General features: G+C 44.6%; 1 protein-coding gene and 1 non-coding gene across 4 annotated transcripts; one reads left to right on the top strand and one right to left on the bottom strand.

The window, feature by feature from the left end:
* Positions 1–50: 50 nt before the first annotated feature.
* Positions 51–10,734, bottom strand: galk1 (galactokinase 1). 3 transcript variants are annotated; one of them, XM_036946114.2, is made up of 9 exons: positions 9,826–10,733; positions 7,204–7,393; positions 6,764–6,883; positions 6,546–6,681; positions 6,232–6,413; positions 5,987–6,137; positions 5,704–5,866; positions 4,429–4,869; positions 51–4,289 (listed from the first exon to the last, which is right to left on the bottom strand). In XM_036946114.2, the coding sequence occupies exons 1-9, from the start codon at positions 9,988–9,990 to the stop codon at positions 3,813–3,815; spliced, it is 2,025 nt and encodes a 674-aa protein (XP_036802009.1). In that variant the 5' UTR covers positions 9,991–10,733; the 3' UTR covers positions 51–3,812. The 3 variants fall into 3 exon arrangements, with proteins under 3 accessions (XP_036802009.1, XP_036802011.2, XP_036802010.1); XM_036946116.2 differs by lacking the exon at positions 4,429–4,869 and having other exon boundaries at positions 51–449; positions 9,826–10,734; XM_036946115.2 differs by lacking the exon at positions 4,429–4,869 and having other exon boundaries at positions 3,242–4,289.
* Positions 10,692–10,764, top strand: trnaa-agc (transfer RNA alanine (anticodon AGC)). Its single transcript has one exon. It is a non-coding gene; the product is annotated as a tRNA-Ala (tRNA).
* Positions 10,765–14,841: the final 4,077 nt, after the last annotated feature.

Genomic DNA, 14,841 nt, shown 5'->3' with positions numbered 1-14,841 from the left:
CCAAATCCATTTTCAGATGTTGCATGAAGTATAAGGTCTCAAACTCATCCTGAAGTTTAGAAGATTGTTTATTGTTTATTTATAGTGGAACAATCGTCCTATATTAATGGCACTTTTGTAATTGTACAAAACAACATTATTACAGTCTTTCAGACGCAACCACAAGAGATTATACTTTATTTGATTTTAGTGCTTGGCAATTACTAGCTGTATTCATATCTGAAGAAAAGTCTTACAATAGATTGCTTTGCCTGCTCATTTCACCCCCACAGGATTGATTAAACATTGCTACATAAGCGAACAAAAGATCCTAGAAAAATCAATAGGAATGTGTTGTTGTTTTTTTGTACATGATGGAAAAATGTAGTATTTGCTCTTCATAGACTCATGACCCGAGCTCCTTGTGAGGGAGTTGTGATGTAGAAAGTTGGGGATCCACCGTATCGCTCCTGTAGAGAGAGAAATCCAAAACTAATGAGTTAATTTATTTGCTTTTGAGTTAGTTCAAAATATTGAAAACAGTAATGTAAAGATACAAGTGAAGCCATCATCATCATCCTATTGCTTGCACATACATGTTTCCTTCAGGATCTGCAAACAAAGCTGCATTGGGGACTGAGTAGATGGATAAGAGGAAGAGACAAGCTGTTTTCCAACCAGGCATCTTTCCTCTTCCATAGTAATATTTTCCTCTCACATACTTCCTCCTTCTAAAATTACACATCACATCCCCCTTCCTCGTACAGTACAGAGACAAAATGTCAGTACAGATGCCCTATGCCATCTGGACAAGAGGAATACCTAGTTGAGAATGCTATTAATTGACTACAGTTCAGCATTCAACACCCTAAAAGCCCCTCCAGTTCAGCATTCAACACCCTCCAAGCTCATCATTAAGCTCGAGGCCCTGGGTCTGAACCCCACCCTGTGCAACTGGGTCCTGACCTTCCTGACAGGCCGCCCCCAGGTGGTGAAGGTAGGAAACAACATCTCCACTTCGCTGATCCTCAACACTGGGGCCCCACAAGGGTGCATGCTCAGCATGCATGCCTCCAACTCAATCATCAAGTTTGCAGACAACGACAGTAGTAGGCCTAATTACCAACAATGATGAGACAGCCTACAAGGAGGAGGTGAGGGCCCTGGGTGTGTGGTACCAGGAAAATAACCTCTCACTCAACGTCAACAAAACAAAGGAGCTGATCGTGGACTTCAGGAAACAGCAGAAGGAGCACCCCCCTATCCACATCGACGGGACAGCAGTGGAGAAGTTGGAAAGCTTGAAGTTCCTCGGCGTACACATCATGGACAAACTGAAATGGTCCACCCACACAGCTAGTGCGGTGAAGAAGGCGCAAAGCGCCTCTTCAACATCAGGAGGGTGAATAAATGTGGCTTGGCACCTAAAACCTTCAAACTTTTACAGATGATAGCAATTGATAGCTCCTGTCGGGATGTATCACCGCCTGGTACGGCAACTGCACCGCCCGCAACCGCAGGGCTCTCCAGAGGGAGGTGCGGTCTGCCCAACGCATCACAGGGGTAAACTACCTGCCCACCAGGACACCTACAGCACCCGATGTCACAGGAAGGCCAAAAAGATAATCAAGGACAACAACCACCCGAGCCACTGCCTGTTCACCCCGCTATCATGCAGAAGGCGAGGTCAGTACAGGTGCATCATAGCTGGGACCAACAGACTGAAAAACAGCTTATATCTCAAGGCCATCAGACTGTTAAATAGCCATCAGTAGCACATTAGAGACTGCTGCCATTTATACAGTTGAAGTCGGAAGTTTACATACACCTTAGCCAAATACATTTACACTCACTTTTTCACAATTCCTGACATTTAATCCATGTAAAAAATACCTGTCTTAGGTCAGTTAGGATCACCACTTTATTTTAAGAATGTGAAATGTCAGAATAATAGTAGAGAGTTATTTATTTCAGCTTTTATTTCTTTCATCACATTCCCAGTGGGTCAGAAGTTTACATACACTCAATTAGTATTTGGTAGCATTGCCTTTAAATTATTTAACTTGGGTCAAAAGTTTTGGTCAGCCTTCCACAAGCTTCCCACAATAAGTTGGGTGAATTTTGGCCCATTCGTCCTGACAAAGCTGGTGTAACCGAGTCAAGTTTGTAGGCCTCCTTGCTCGCACACGCTTTTTCAGTTCTGCCCACAAATGTTCTATGGGATTGAGGTCAGGGCTTTGAGAAGGCCACTCTAATACCTAGACTTTGTTGTCCTTAAGCCATTTTGCCACAACTTTGGAAGTATGCATGGGGTCATTGTCTATTTGGAAAACCCATTTGCGACCAAGCTTTAACTTCCTGACTGATGTCTTGGAAATGTTGCTTCAATATATCCAGATAATTTTCTTCCCTTATGAAGTCATCTATTTTGTGAAGTGCACCAGTCCCTGCTGCAGCAAAGCACCCTCACAACATGATGCTGCCACCCCTGTGCTTCTCAGTTGGGATGGTGTTCTTCGGCTTGCAAGCCTCCCCTTTTTCCTACCAATATAACGATGGTCATTATGGCCAAACAGTTATATTTTTGTTTCATCAAACCACAGGACATTTCTCCAAAAAGTACGATCTTTGTCCCCATGTGCAGTTGCAAACCGTAGTCTGTCTTTTTAATGGCGGTTTTGGAGCAGTGGCTTCTTCCTTGCTGAGCGGCCTTTCAGGTTATGTAAACAACTCTTGGAAAAATTACTTGTATCATGCACAAAGTAGATGTCCTAACCGACTTGCCAAAACTATAGTTTGTTAACAAGAAATTTGTGGAGTGGTTGAAAACGAGTTTTAATGACTCCAACCCAAGTGTATGTAAACTTCCGACTTCAATTGTACATAGACTTGAAATCACTGGCCACTTTATTAAAGGGACTAGTGTTCGACTATTAATGTTTACATATTTAGCATTACTCCTGTGTATATACTGTATTCTATTCTACTATATCTCAGTCTGTCACTCCGACATTGCTTGTCCCAATATTGATATATTCTTTATTCCATTCCTTTACTTTAGATTTGTGTGTATTGTTGTGAATTTCTTAGATATTCCTTGTTAGATCTTACTGAACTGCTGGAGCTAGAAACAAAAGTATTTCGCTACACCCTCAACAACATCTGCTAAACATGTGTATGTGACCAATAACATTTTATTTTATTTGAGGAAAGGAACTTGAACCAGTCTGACTGATAGGGGGTTCAGGGAGAAATACAATTCATTTAGTAGTGTTTTTATTAAATTGATGAGCTGAAAACATATCTACAGACTGGTCAGTTTATTACAATGTAACACTGTTTTACAAAACAGTACCAACAAATGTACTCATACCCGCTCTGTGGAATGGTCGGATCACCCCTCCTACCAACGCAGCACACTCTCTCACAGACAATCCACAAACTCTAACACACCCTGTCTCCATCTCTCTCTTTAACAAATGCACTGATCATCAACAGGACAAGCTGACAACCATTCCTTATTGTTGGGGACAGGGTCTATTCGGTAAAACCAGATGAAGGCCTACCCTACAGTTTAGAACGGACTCCACGGCAGGGCTACTGAGGTCAGAGTTCGTTAGAGGGTTCAGATGGCAGGATCAGTCTCAGCTTCACATCAAAGAGAGGATTGTAAACATTATAGATCGACCTTTCCAATGTGAGTAAAGTCTGTTAGTTATAGACCATTCATAAGCAGTAATTTTCAGTAGGTTGGAAACAATATAGGGTGACCTTTGTTATTTTAGTAAGTCTATGACTGGTGGTTCAGTGGTGAGCTGGAATGAGCTATATCACTAACGCACAAGCTGCAGAGTACGGCAGTTCAAAATGTCCATGGGGTCAGGGGTCACTGAGTCGACCCTAAAACCCTCCGCCAGAGACACCGTCAGCAGCTCCTCCACAAACCCGCGCATGTCTTTGACCTCACAAGGGCTGCGGCGCGGGATGATGACATCACATAGGTCCCCAGAGTGTGTCTGTGTGGCCCAAGAGTCCGAGACGACGAGTCCTCGGTACTGCTGTTTCTCATACTGGTCCTGGGGAAGTTCGTCTGGCCGGGGAACCCACTCCAGTTTGAGCCGGTTGTGGCGCTGGTCACTGGGGAGGGGGGAGGTAGGACCCTGGGTGTTACGGTATGAGAAGCGCTCACAGAGGAGAACCAGAAAGGCACGCCAGGTACAGAAGATTTCGGCAGTGAGGATGCGCACTGAGCATGTGCGGAGTTCGTAGTTCTCGGGAGCACGGCGTAGGTTGAAGTGTAGCACGCGTACCTGGAATGAGAACGACAGGTTGATGCTGCAGTGCTAATGTGGAGGCACACCCACGATCCACATTAACCAACCCACATGCATACACGCATGCTTACACTACAACGCTAGCAAACACGCAAAGAAAAACACACACACACACCTGGCAGTCCACATCCAACAGCAGCATGGCTCTTCTGGGTGCGTCTCTCAGGCTGAGCGGTCCGGCCTCGACGCGCCGCCGTATCTCATCCAGTAGGGGGCGTATCTGGAAGAAATCTGCCTCCCTCCTCAGCAGCCTCATCTCAGAGAACCCCTCCGGCAGGTCCAGGGAGCTGGAACGCAGGAAGTTCAGGATATAGCGGAAAACTTTCCCATCGCGGTCGATGAACACGTTTCCTTGTTTGTCCCGGAGCGTGGAGATCTGTCCGGTGAACATAGCCCCCAGCATGGAGTCTTGGTAGCGTGTCAGAGTGTCCAGGGTCGTGGTGTAGATCTCCCCGCCAACGTTGAGAGACACGGGATCCGACAGGGAGTTACTGTTGCTATAAGTGTTGCTGTCCGGGGAGTTTAGGTTCAACATCCTCAGGCACTGAGACGACCTCTGCTCAGGTTAGAACACAAGATTAGAACACTCTGGATTGGAAGTGGTGGAACTCTTGTGGAACACTCCTGTTCTTGTCTCTTTTCTATGGAATGCAGTGCTGTTCAAACAAACTTAGAAGTTTCAAGTGTCTTTTGTATCCTGAAGACACTTTGGTTTCAGAGGTGGAAGGGCGAATCTGTATCCGGGATATGAGCGAGTCACAAAAAGACCCGAGAATGATGAGAAGACAAAAAAGATCAGAAAATATAGTTCCAGTGTGTCTGGAAGCTGGATCTGTAAAAAGCCGGTGTTCTGCGCAGGTCGATTTATCTATCAGTAGTTCTGTTTCTTCATGGTCTTGTGCTGTTTAGGATTCCTGTCAGTGAGCTGAGGCCTGGCTAGTTGCAAAAGGCTGTTTGTTTCAGAGCTGCTGGCAGTGGGAGACGGGAGAGAAGGACAGCGAGGCGACCGGACTCGAATGCTAATAAAGGAAAGCTGCTAGCTTTTATTCTCCTGCCGTAACCCATGCTCAGTGCTCTCTCACACACACACAGACAGGCGTGCGTGCACAACCACACACACACACTCTCTCTCTCTCTCTCTTTCTCTCTCTCAGGGCTGTCCGGGCAAGACACAGCCCCGGGACCGAGCAGTTTGTCTTAAAGTGACAGAAGAAATTCTAAAAGTGCTTTTATCCACAGTGATTCGTTTGTGCAAGCTTGTCACCAAGTTCCCTTCACAGTGTGTGAATGGAGATGTTATTGCGGATGTAGCGAAATGCTTGTGTTCCTAGTTCCAACAGAGCAGTAATATCTAACAATTCACCTGCCGTGTGTGTGTGTTCTTCCTCACCTGTATGTGCTGCATGGTCCTGTCTATGGCTTCAGCCTGCAGTAGTGTGACGGTACATCCTCCAAACCCTCCCCCTGTCATCCTGCTGCCAAACACACCCTCCACCTCTACGGCTGCAGACACCAGCTCATCCAGCTCCTTGCAGCTCACTTCATACAAGTCCCTGACAGTAGGGAACACATTACCGAGGGATGCATTTCTATCATGGTTTTCATGCAGAAAAAAAGTATTCTGGACATTAACACATTGACTGAAGATTTCTATGAGGGTGTTCTCTATTCACCTGAGTGAGTTGTGGCTTTCTACCATGAGTTTGCCAAACTCTTTGTAGGCCCCTTTCTTCAGGGCCTCTGCTGCCTGGGCCGTCCGCTCTATCTCCTCAATTACATGACGAGCCCTTCGATAGGTCTCATCGTCCAATCGGCTCTTAGCATCTGGAACAATGGGGGGGGGGGGGGGGGGGGATCAAAAGAAATATCAGAACATGATGATTGACTGTATTAGACTAGAACATCCTCTCGTTCTTACCCTCCAGATCCTTCAGTGTGGCATCTCTCAGGCTGGCCTTTTCCAAGATGGCAGCTGCCTCCTCACACTGTCGTCGTCTGCTAGGGTACTCGCTGCCCGTCAGAGAATGCTTCACGTTCGAGTTACTGATGAGGATGACAAGGCCTGGGTCTGACAGAGGGACAGGAGTGGCCTCCAGAGACCTGAGCGGACAACAGCAGCATATTACACAGTAAAAAGAGAGTAACAACCCTTTTAAGTACAGTGTTAGCGTTACTTTACCATGAGCCTATAGCATTAGCCATAACACTTGAGCCTATAACCATGCCTGTTACCTGCAGTCTATGAGTAGAGCATGAGCCTCCCTGCCCAGCACGGAGACAAACTGGTCCATGATGCCGCAGGGCACACCTGCATGGGTGTGTTCTGCCTTCTGGCACGCCACCGCCTTCGCCACCTTGTCCCCGTCATCTGAGGAGGGTAGTGGGATGGCATTATGACATCTAGCCTCACTCACAGACTATTGGATGTCACCCAAATATAGTCCACTCACCTGGCTTGAGCTGCTGTAGGAATGTGTACATGGCTACCTCTAGAGAGGCTGAGCTGGACAGACCGCCCCCTAGAGGGACACTACTGGCTATCACTGCCCTGAACCCTGGGACTGGAGGAGCTGAAGGGAGGGATGGGGAGAGACAGAGAGATAGAGGGGAAACAGAGAGAGGGTGGGGGGGGGGGCAGAAAGTGAAAGATATAGAGAGGGGGCAGAGCGAGAGAAAGAGAGAGAGAGAGATATAGAGAGCGGGAGACAGCGATACATATATATATGAATGAGGGGGGGAGTGAGAGAGAGAGGAGGAGAGAGAGGACACAAAGGGGGAGAGAGAGAGACAGAGAGAGAGAGGAGACAAAAGGGGAGAGAGAGAGTGACACAACACATCACATTTCAACAGGACTCATGATGTGATACATGATGTATTGTTTTCCATTCACCTCTGTAGTGCTGCACAACTCCTTTGACATAATTGGCCCAGCTGGGTTTCCCAGGAGACAGAGGAGCCTTGTCATTGGGCAAATCAAAGTCCACTCTCCTGGGCTCCTCCACATCTTTAGCAGCAGTAATGATGGAGGCACTCTGGCCAGAGGTCCTACTGCCAACCACCACCGTCACCATGGGCAGAGCCTGGCACAAGGATGAAAGAGATACCGCATTGGAGATATGTGACTGACTGATGAGTGCTTCTGGGCTGGGGATCTGTAAAACCATGTTCATTAAATAGTACCCGCAAAACACCCGTCTCAAGGTCAACAGTGAAGAGGCGACTCTGGGATGCTGGCCTTCTAGGCAGAGTTGCAAAGGAAAAGCCATATCTCAGACTGGCCAATAAAAAGAAAAGATTAAGATGGGCAAAAGAACACAGACACTGGAGCATCCCGGAGTCACCTCTTCACTGTTGATGTTGAGACTGGTAATTTGAGGCTACTATTTAATGAAGCTGCCAGTTGAAGACTTGTGAGGCGTCTGTTTCTCAAACTAGACACTCTAATGTACTTGTCCTCTTGCTCAGTTGTGCACCGGGGCCTCCCACTCCTCTTTCTATTCTGGTTAGAGACAGTTTGCGCTGTTCTGTGAAGGGAGTAGTACACAGCGTTGTACGAGATCTTCAGTTTCTTGGCAATTTCTCACATGGAATAGCCTCCATTTCTCAGAACAAGAATAGACTGACAAGTTTCAGAAGAAAGTTCTTTGTGTCTGGCCACTTTGAGCCTGTAATCGAACCCACAAATGTTGATGCTCCAGATGCTCAACTCATCTAAAGAAGGCCAGTTTTATTGCTTATTTTATCAGAACAACAGTTTTCAGCTGTGCTAACATAATTGCAAAAGGGTTTCTAATGATTAATTAGCCTTTTAAAATTATAAACTTGAATTTGCTAACACAATGTGCCATTGGAACACAGGAGTGATGGTTGCTGATAATGGGCCTCTGTACGCCTATGTAGATATTCCATAAAAAAATCTGCCGTTTCCAGCTACAATAGTCATTTACAACATTAACAATGTCTACACTGTATTTCTGATCAATTTGATGTTATTTCAATGGATAAGAAAATGGGGTTTACTTTCAAAAACAAGGACATTTCTAAGTGACCCCAAACTTCTGAACGGTAACGTACATCTCCAATGTCTCCTTTGCTTCTGGGCTGGGTATCTGTACAGCCATGTCATGTACATTTCCAATGTCTCCTCGCCTACATACAATGACCCTATACTAATCAAATAACCACATACAGTACCAGTCAACATTTTGGACACACCACCAAATTGTACAATTTTCTACATTGTAGAATAATAGTGAAGACATCATAACTATGAAAATACCCATATTATGGAATCATGTAGTAACCAAAAAAGTGATAAACTAATCCAAATATGTTTTATATTTGAGATTCTTCAAAGTAGCCAACCTTTGCCTTGATGACCGCTTTGCAAACTCTTGGCATTCTCTCAACCACCTTCATGAGGTAGTCACCTGGAATGCATTTCAATTAACACGTGTGCCTTGTTAAATGTTAATTTGTGAAACGTCTTTCCTTCTTAATGCGTTTGAGCCAATCAGTTGTGTTGTGACAAGGTAGGGGTGTATACATAAGATATCCCTTTGGCAAGAACAGCTCAAATAAGCAAAGAGAAACGACAGTCCATCATTACTGAAAGACATGAAGGTCAGTCAATCCGGAACATTTCAAGATCTTTGAAAGTTTCTTCAAGTGCAGTCGCAAAAACACAGTGTCTTTGTGAGACGCAGAGTAGGTAGACGGATGATCTCATGTGTGGTTACCACCGTGACGCATGGAGGAGCAGGTGTGATGTTTTGGGGGTGCTTTGCTGGTGACACTGTCTGTGATTTATTTAGAATTCAAGGCACACTTAACCAGCATGGCTGCCACAGCATTCTGCAGCGATATGCAATCCCATCTGGTTTGCGCTTGAGCCTGCCTGCCCAGCACAAACTATCATTTGTTTTTCAACAGAACAATGACCCAAAACACACCTCTGGGCTGTGTAAGAGCTATTTGACCAAGGAGAGTGATGGAGTGCTGCATCAGGTGACCTGAACTCCACAATCACCTGACCTCAACCCATTTGAGATGGTCTGGGATGATGCATCCAACAAGCGCTCAGCATATGTGGGAACTCCTTCAAGACTGTTGGAAAAGCATTCCTCATGAAGCTGGTTGAGAGAATGCCAAGAGTGTCATCAAGACAAAGGGTGGCTACTTTGAGAAATCTCAAATATAAAATATATTTTGATTTAACACTTTTTTGGTTACTACATGATTCCCTATGTGTTATTTCATTGTTTTGACGGGTTCACTAATAGTCTACAATGTAGAATAATAAAATAAAATAAATCAAGATAATAAAGAAAAACCCATGAATGATTAGGTGTATCCAAACTTTTGACTGGTACTGTACTTCAGCTGTCAATACAAACGGCAGGGAGTTCATTTATCTGTGTACCCAGTGTGGACTGGACTATATAAGTGACACTTTACAGTCCTAAATAAACAACCATTGATATAATAAACACAACATTCATGACATTATTACCATAGGGAGGACGAATCCTTGGTTGTAGTCGATGTGCTCCCCAATCAGGTTGACCCTGCCTGGGGCACACACTGCCACCTGTGGACCATCTCCCCCGAAGCTCTGCTCGTACACACGTCGAGCCTCGGCAACCAACTCAGACACACTCGGGACTGGACTGGCCATGAATGGAGCAGACGAGTAGAGTAGACAAATCACGAATTCAGAGTCCAAAATCCTGCAGCAGCACTTTGTAAACTTCAACCATTAGAATCTTACGTGAGATACCGTTTGAATCACGATAAATAATAGTGTATTACAATTGTTTTTTTAAACGAATAAATCTTTCTTGGAGTTGGATTAACGTTACAATATGATTGTGATAATATGACATGTGTCAGCTGACTCACTTCCTGAATTGAGCTGGTTTGTTTTTACACTGCGATTGGCTTAGAAAGGTCACATGACACTGTCAGCTGCGTCCCTTCCCGAGAACTAATGTACACGGAAATAGACGTTTCATTGAAATGACTAGTAAACGTTTTTCAATACAAAATACATTCGACAAGGGTGGCTTTTTTTTGTTGGTTAAATAGATTATGTGACAAATAGCGCATGGAAACGCTTTTTTTTGTACAAATATTGTCATGAATAACCATTATGTCTAAGTCATTGGACTCACGTAATGTTATGTCCTGTTGTTCTCGCTACAACCATCCCCTTTTAGGTAGAATGCGCATATCTTTTTGTGCTAATGTTATTCTTTTCGCTTAAAAATCTTTCGACTAGTGGACGATACCTAACCATAGATAACTAATTGGCCCAGTACTGTAAACTCTTGCAGTGATGTGAGTCTAGTACTCAAAACTTCCTCTGTAACAACAGCTGGGGGATTAGCTCAAATGGTAGAGCGCTCGCTTAGCATGCGAGAGGTAGCGGGATCGATGCCCGCATCCTCCAATACTTTTCGCAGCAACTCCCGAGGTATCAAAGGCAACGTATTTGTGTAGTGAATATTTATTATCCAATACAATGCATGTTCAACACGTTACCATGCCTTCCCTCTATCTCTTTCAGTAGAGGGCGGTATGTTCTCATCCAACTAGAGATAACTGCCTAAATAAAGGAAACAACTGAGTAAATGAGGGATACAAAGTATATTGTCACTGCACTCAAATCAAATCAACTCACATTTTATTTGTCACATACACATGGTTAGCAGATGTTAATGCGAGTGTAGCGAAATGCTTGTGCTTCTAGTTCCGACAATGCAGTAATAACCAACAAGTAATCTAATTAACAATTCCAAAACTACTGTCTTATACACAGTGTAAGGGGATAAAGAATATGTACATAAGGATATATGAATGAGTGATGGTACAGAGCAGCATAGGCAAGATACAGTAGATGGTATCGAGTACAGTATATACAAATGAGATGAGTATAGAAACAAAGTGGCATAGTTAAAGTGGCTAGTGATATATGTATTACATAAGGACACAGTCGATGATATAGAGTACAGTATATACGTATGCATATGAGATGAATAATGTAGGGTAAGTAACATTATATAAGGTAGCATTGTTTAAAGTGGCTAGTGATATATTTACATCATTTCCCATCAATTCCCATTATTAAAGTGGCTGGAGTTGAGTCGGTGTCAGTGTGTTGGCAGCAGCCACTCAATGTTAGTGGTGGCTGTTTAACAGTCTGATGGCCTTGAGATAGAAGCTGTGTTTCAGTCTCTCGGTCCCAGCTTTGATGCACCTGTACTGACCTCGCCTTCTGGATGATAGCGGGGTGAACAGGCAGTGGCTCGAGTGGTTGATGTCCTTGATGATCTTTATGGCCTTCCTGTAACATCGGGTGGTGTAGGTGTCCTGGAGGGCAGGTAGTTTGCCCCCGGTGATGCGTTGTGCATACCTCACTACCCTCTGGAGAGCCTTACGGTTGAGGGCGGAGCAGTTGCCGTACCAGGCGGTGATACAGCCCGCCAGGATGCTCTCGATTGTGCATCTGTAGAAGTTTGTGAGTGCTTTTGGTGACAAGCCGAATTTCTTCAGCCTCCTGAGGATGAAGAGGCGCTGCTGCGCCTTCTTCACAATGCTGTCTGTGTGAGTGGACCAATTCAGTTTGTCTGTGATGTGTATGCTGAGGAACTTAAAACTTGCTACCCTCTCCACTACTGTTCCATCGATGTGGATAGGGGGGTGTTCCCTCTGCTGTTTCCTGAAGTCCACAATCATCTCCTTAGTTTTGTTGACATTTTCCTGACACCACACTCCGAGGGCCCTCACCTCCTCCCTGTAGGCCATCTCGTCGTTGTTGGTAATCAAGCCTACCACTGTTGTGTCGTCCGCAAACTTGATGATTGAGTTGGAGGTGTGCGTGGCCACGCAGTCGTGGGTGAACAGGGAGTACAGGAGAGGGCTCAGAACGCACCCTTGTGAGGCCCCAGTGTTGAGGATCAGCGGGGAGGAGATGTTGTTGCCTACCCTCACCACCTGGGGGCGGCCCGTCAGGAAGTCCAGTACCCAGTTGCACAGGGCGGGGTCGAGACCCAGGGTCTCGAGCTTGATGACGAGCTTGGAGGGTACTATGGTGTTGAATGCCGAGCTGTAGTCAATGAACAGCTGTAGTCAATGAACAGCATTCTCACACTCTATACTCCTCTGTAAATTGGTCATCTCTGTATACCCTCACAAGACCCACTGGTTGATGCTTATTTATAAAACCCTCTTAGGCCTCACTCCCCCCTATCTGAGATATCTACTGCAGCCCTCATCCTCCACATACAACACTCGTTCTGCCAGTCACATTCTGTTAAAGGTCCCCAAAGTACACATATCCCTGGTCTTCCTCTTTTCAGTTTGCTGCAGCTAGCACCTGGAACGAGCTGCATCAAACACTCAAACTGGACAGTTTTATATCAATCTCTTAATTCAAAGACTCAATCATGGACACTCTTACTGACAGTTGTGGCTGCTTTGTGTGATGTATTGTATTGACATTTGTGCTGTTGACTGTGCCCAATAATGTTTGTACCATGTTTTGTACTGCTACCATGTTGTGTTGCTAGCATGTTGTTGTTATGTTGTGTTGCTACCATGCTGTGTTGTCATGTGCTGCTGCCTTGCTATGTTGTTGTATTAGGTCTCTCTTTATGTAGTGTTTTGTTGTCTCTCTTGTTTTGATGTCTGTTTTGTCCTATATTTATATTGTATTTATTATAATTTTTTAAAACCCAGGCCCGGCCCCGCAGGAGGCCTTTTGCCTTTTGGTAAGCCGTCATTGTGAATAAGAATTTGTTCTTAACTGACTTGCCTAGTTAAATAAAGGTTAAATAAATAAAATAAATATTGAAAACAGGAGCTTCCACATAGTTGTGGTTCCTTAATTAAGTAATTAAAACGTAACAACACCATGCTTAGGGTCCTGCATAAAACTGCCCAGTTGCCCATTATTTTGTCTACAACGGCTAGAAGAAGCGATCTCAGTGATTTTGAAAGAGGGGTCTCAAAAGAGCATAGGGGGTTTAAAGGGTGTGTGTGTCTGCTTGTATCTCAGTCACCAGATCTCAACCCAATTGAACACTTATGGGAGATTCTGTAGTGGTGCCTGAGACACAACCGTCAACATAAAACACCAAATGATGGAATTTAATCTGATATAATGGGGTTTCATCCATCAAGTAGAGTTTCAGCGGTGGTGTAAAGTACTTAAGTAAAAAATACTTTAAAGTACTACTTAAGTTGTTATTGGGGGTATCTGTAATTTACTTCACTATTTATATTTTTGACCGTTTTTTTACTTCACTACATTCCTAAAGACACTTACTGTATGTACTTTTTACTTCATACATTTTTTATGAATGGCCAGAATGACAGGAAAATGGTCCAATTCACGCATGTATCAAGAGAACATCCCTGGTCATCCCTATTGTCTCTGATCTGGCGGACTCACTAAACACACATGCTTTGTTTGTCTGTGTTGGAGTGTGCCCCTGGTTATCTGTGAATAAAAAAACAAGACAATGATGCCAACTGTAGAGCCTGTGCAATTTCAACCAGTGTTGATCATTCAGGCCAATATCAAGTGTATTTTTTAAAATAATTAATAAACAATTGGTTCGTGACCAACCCTTCAAAGATGTATGATTTAAAGTCGGAAGTTATTTCACAAAATAAATCAAATAATAATAATATTCAAGGAGATGGAGAAAAGGAGAGGGAAGGGAGGAGAAGTGCTGAAATTAGGTCCCGCTGCTATGGAGATGTTTCTCACCATTCCTATGATGTCTGGAATGCTAAAGACACACACACACACACACACACACACACACACACACACTCATCAAAATCAAATCAAATTTAATTATATAGCCCTTCGTACATGAGCTGATATCTCAAAGTGCTGTACAGAAACCCAGCCTAAAACCCCAAACAGCAAGCAATGCAGGTGTAGAAGCACGGTGGCTAGGAAAAACTCCCTACAAAGGCCAAAACCTAGGAAGAAACCTAGAGAGGAACCAGGCTATGAGGGGTGGCCAGTCTTTTTCTGGCTGTGCCGGGTGGAAGGAGTCATCATGCCAGGTAGTCCTGAGGCATGGTCCTAGGGCTCAGGTCCTCCGAGAAAGAGAGAAAGAGAGAATTAGAGAGAGCATACTTAAATTCACACCGGACACCGGATATAACAAACTGACCCTAGCCCCCCGACACATAAACTACTGCAGCATAAATACTGGCGGCTGAGACAGGAGGGGTCAGGAGACACTGTGGCCCCATCCGATGATACTAAAAACAGCTTACGCCACCCGCAGAGGGAAGGTGAGGGAACGTTCCAACGCTGTGGTCTGGACCTGTTTCACCTGGAGACCGACAACACGGGTAAATGCTGTAGCCTCGCATTGCCAGACTTCATAGTCTCATATTCACATGCCTACTGGAACACAAGGAAGGCAGAAGATTGAGGCTTTAGGTAGTACTATTTCAAATAGGTAACACGACAATACCTATTTGTGTGTGTGTGTCCTGGGTC

Source organism: Oncorhynchus mykiss, chromosome 16, assembly GCF_057628025.1.
Source record: "Oncorhynchus mykiss isolate SJ-2025 chromosome 16, ASM5762802v1, whole genome shotgun sequence".
NCBI lineage: Eukaryota > Metazoa > Chordata > Actinopteri > Salmoniformes > Salmonidae > Oncorhynchus > Oncorhynchus mykiss.
Note: the sequence above shows the minus strand (reverse complement) of the source record. Positions and strands in the feature narration are given on the sequence as shown.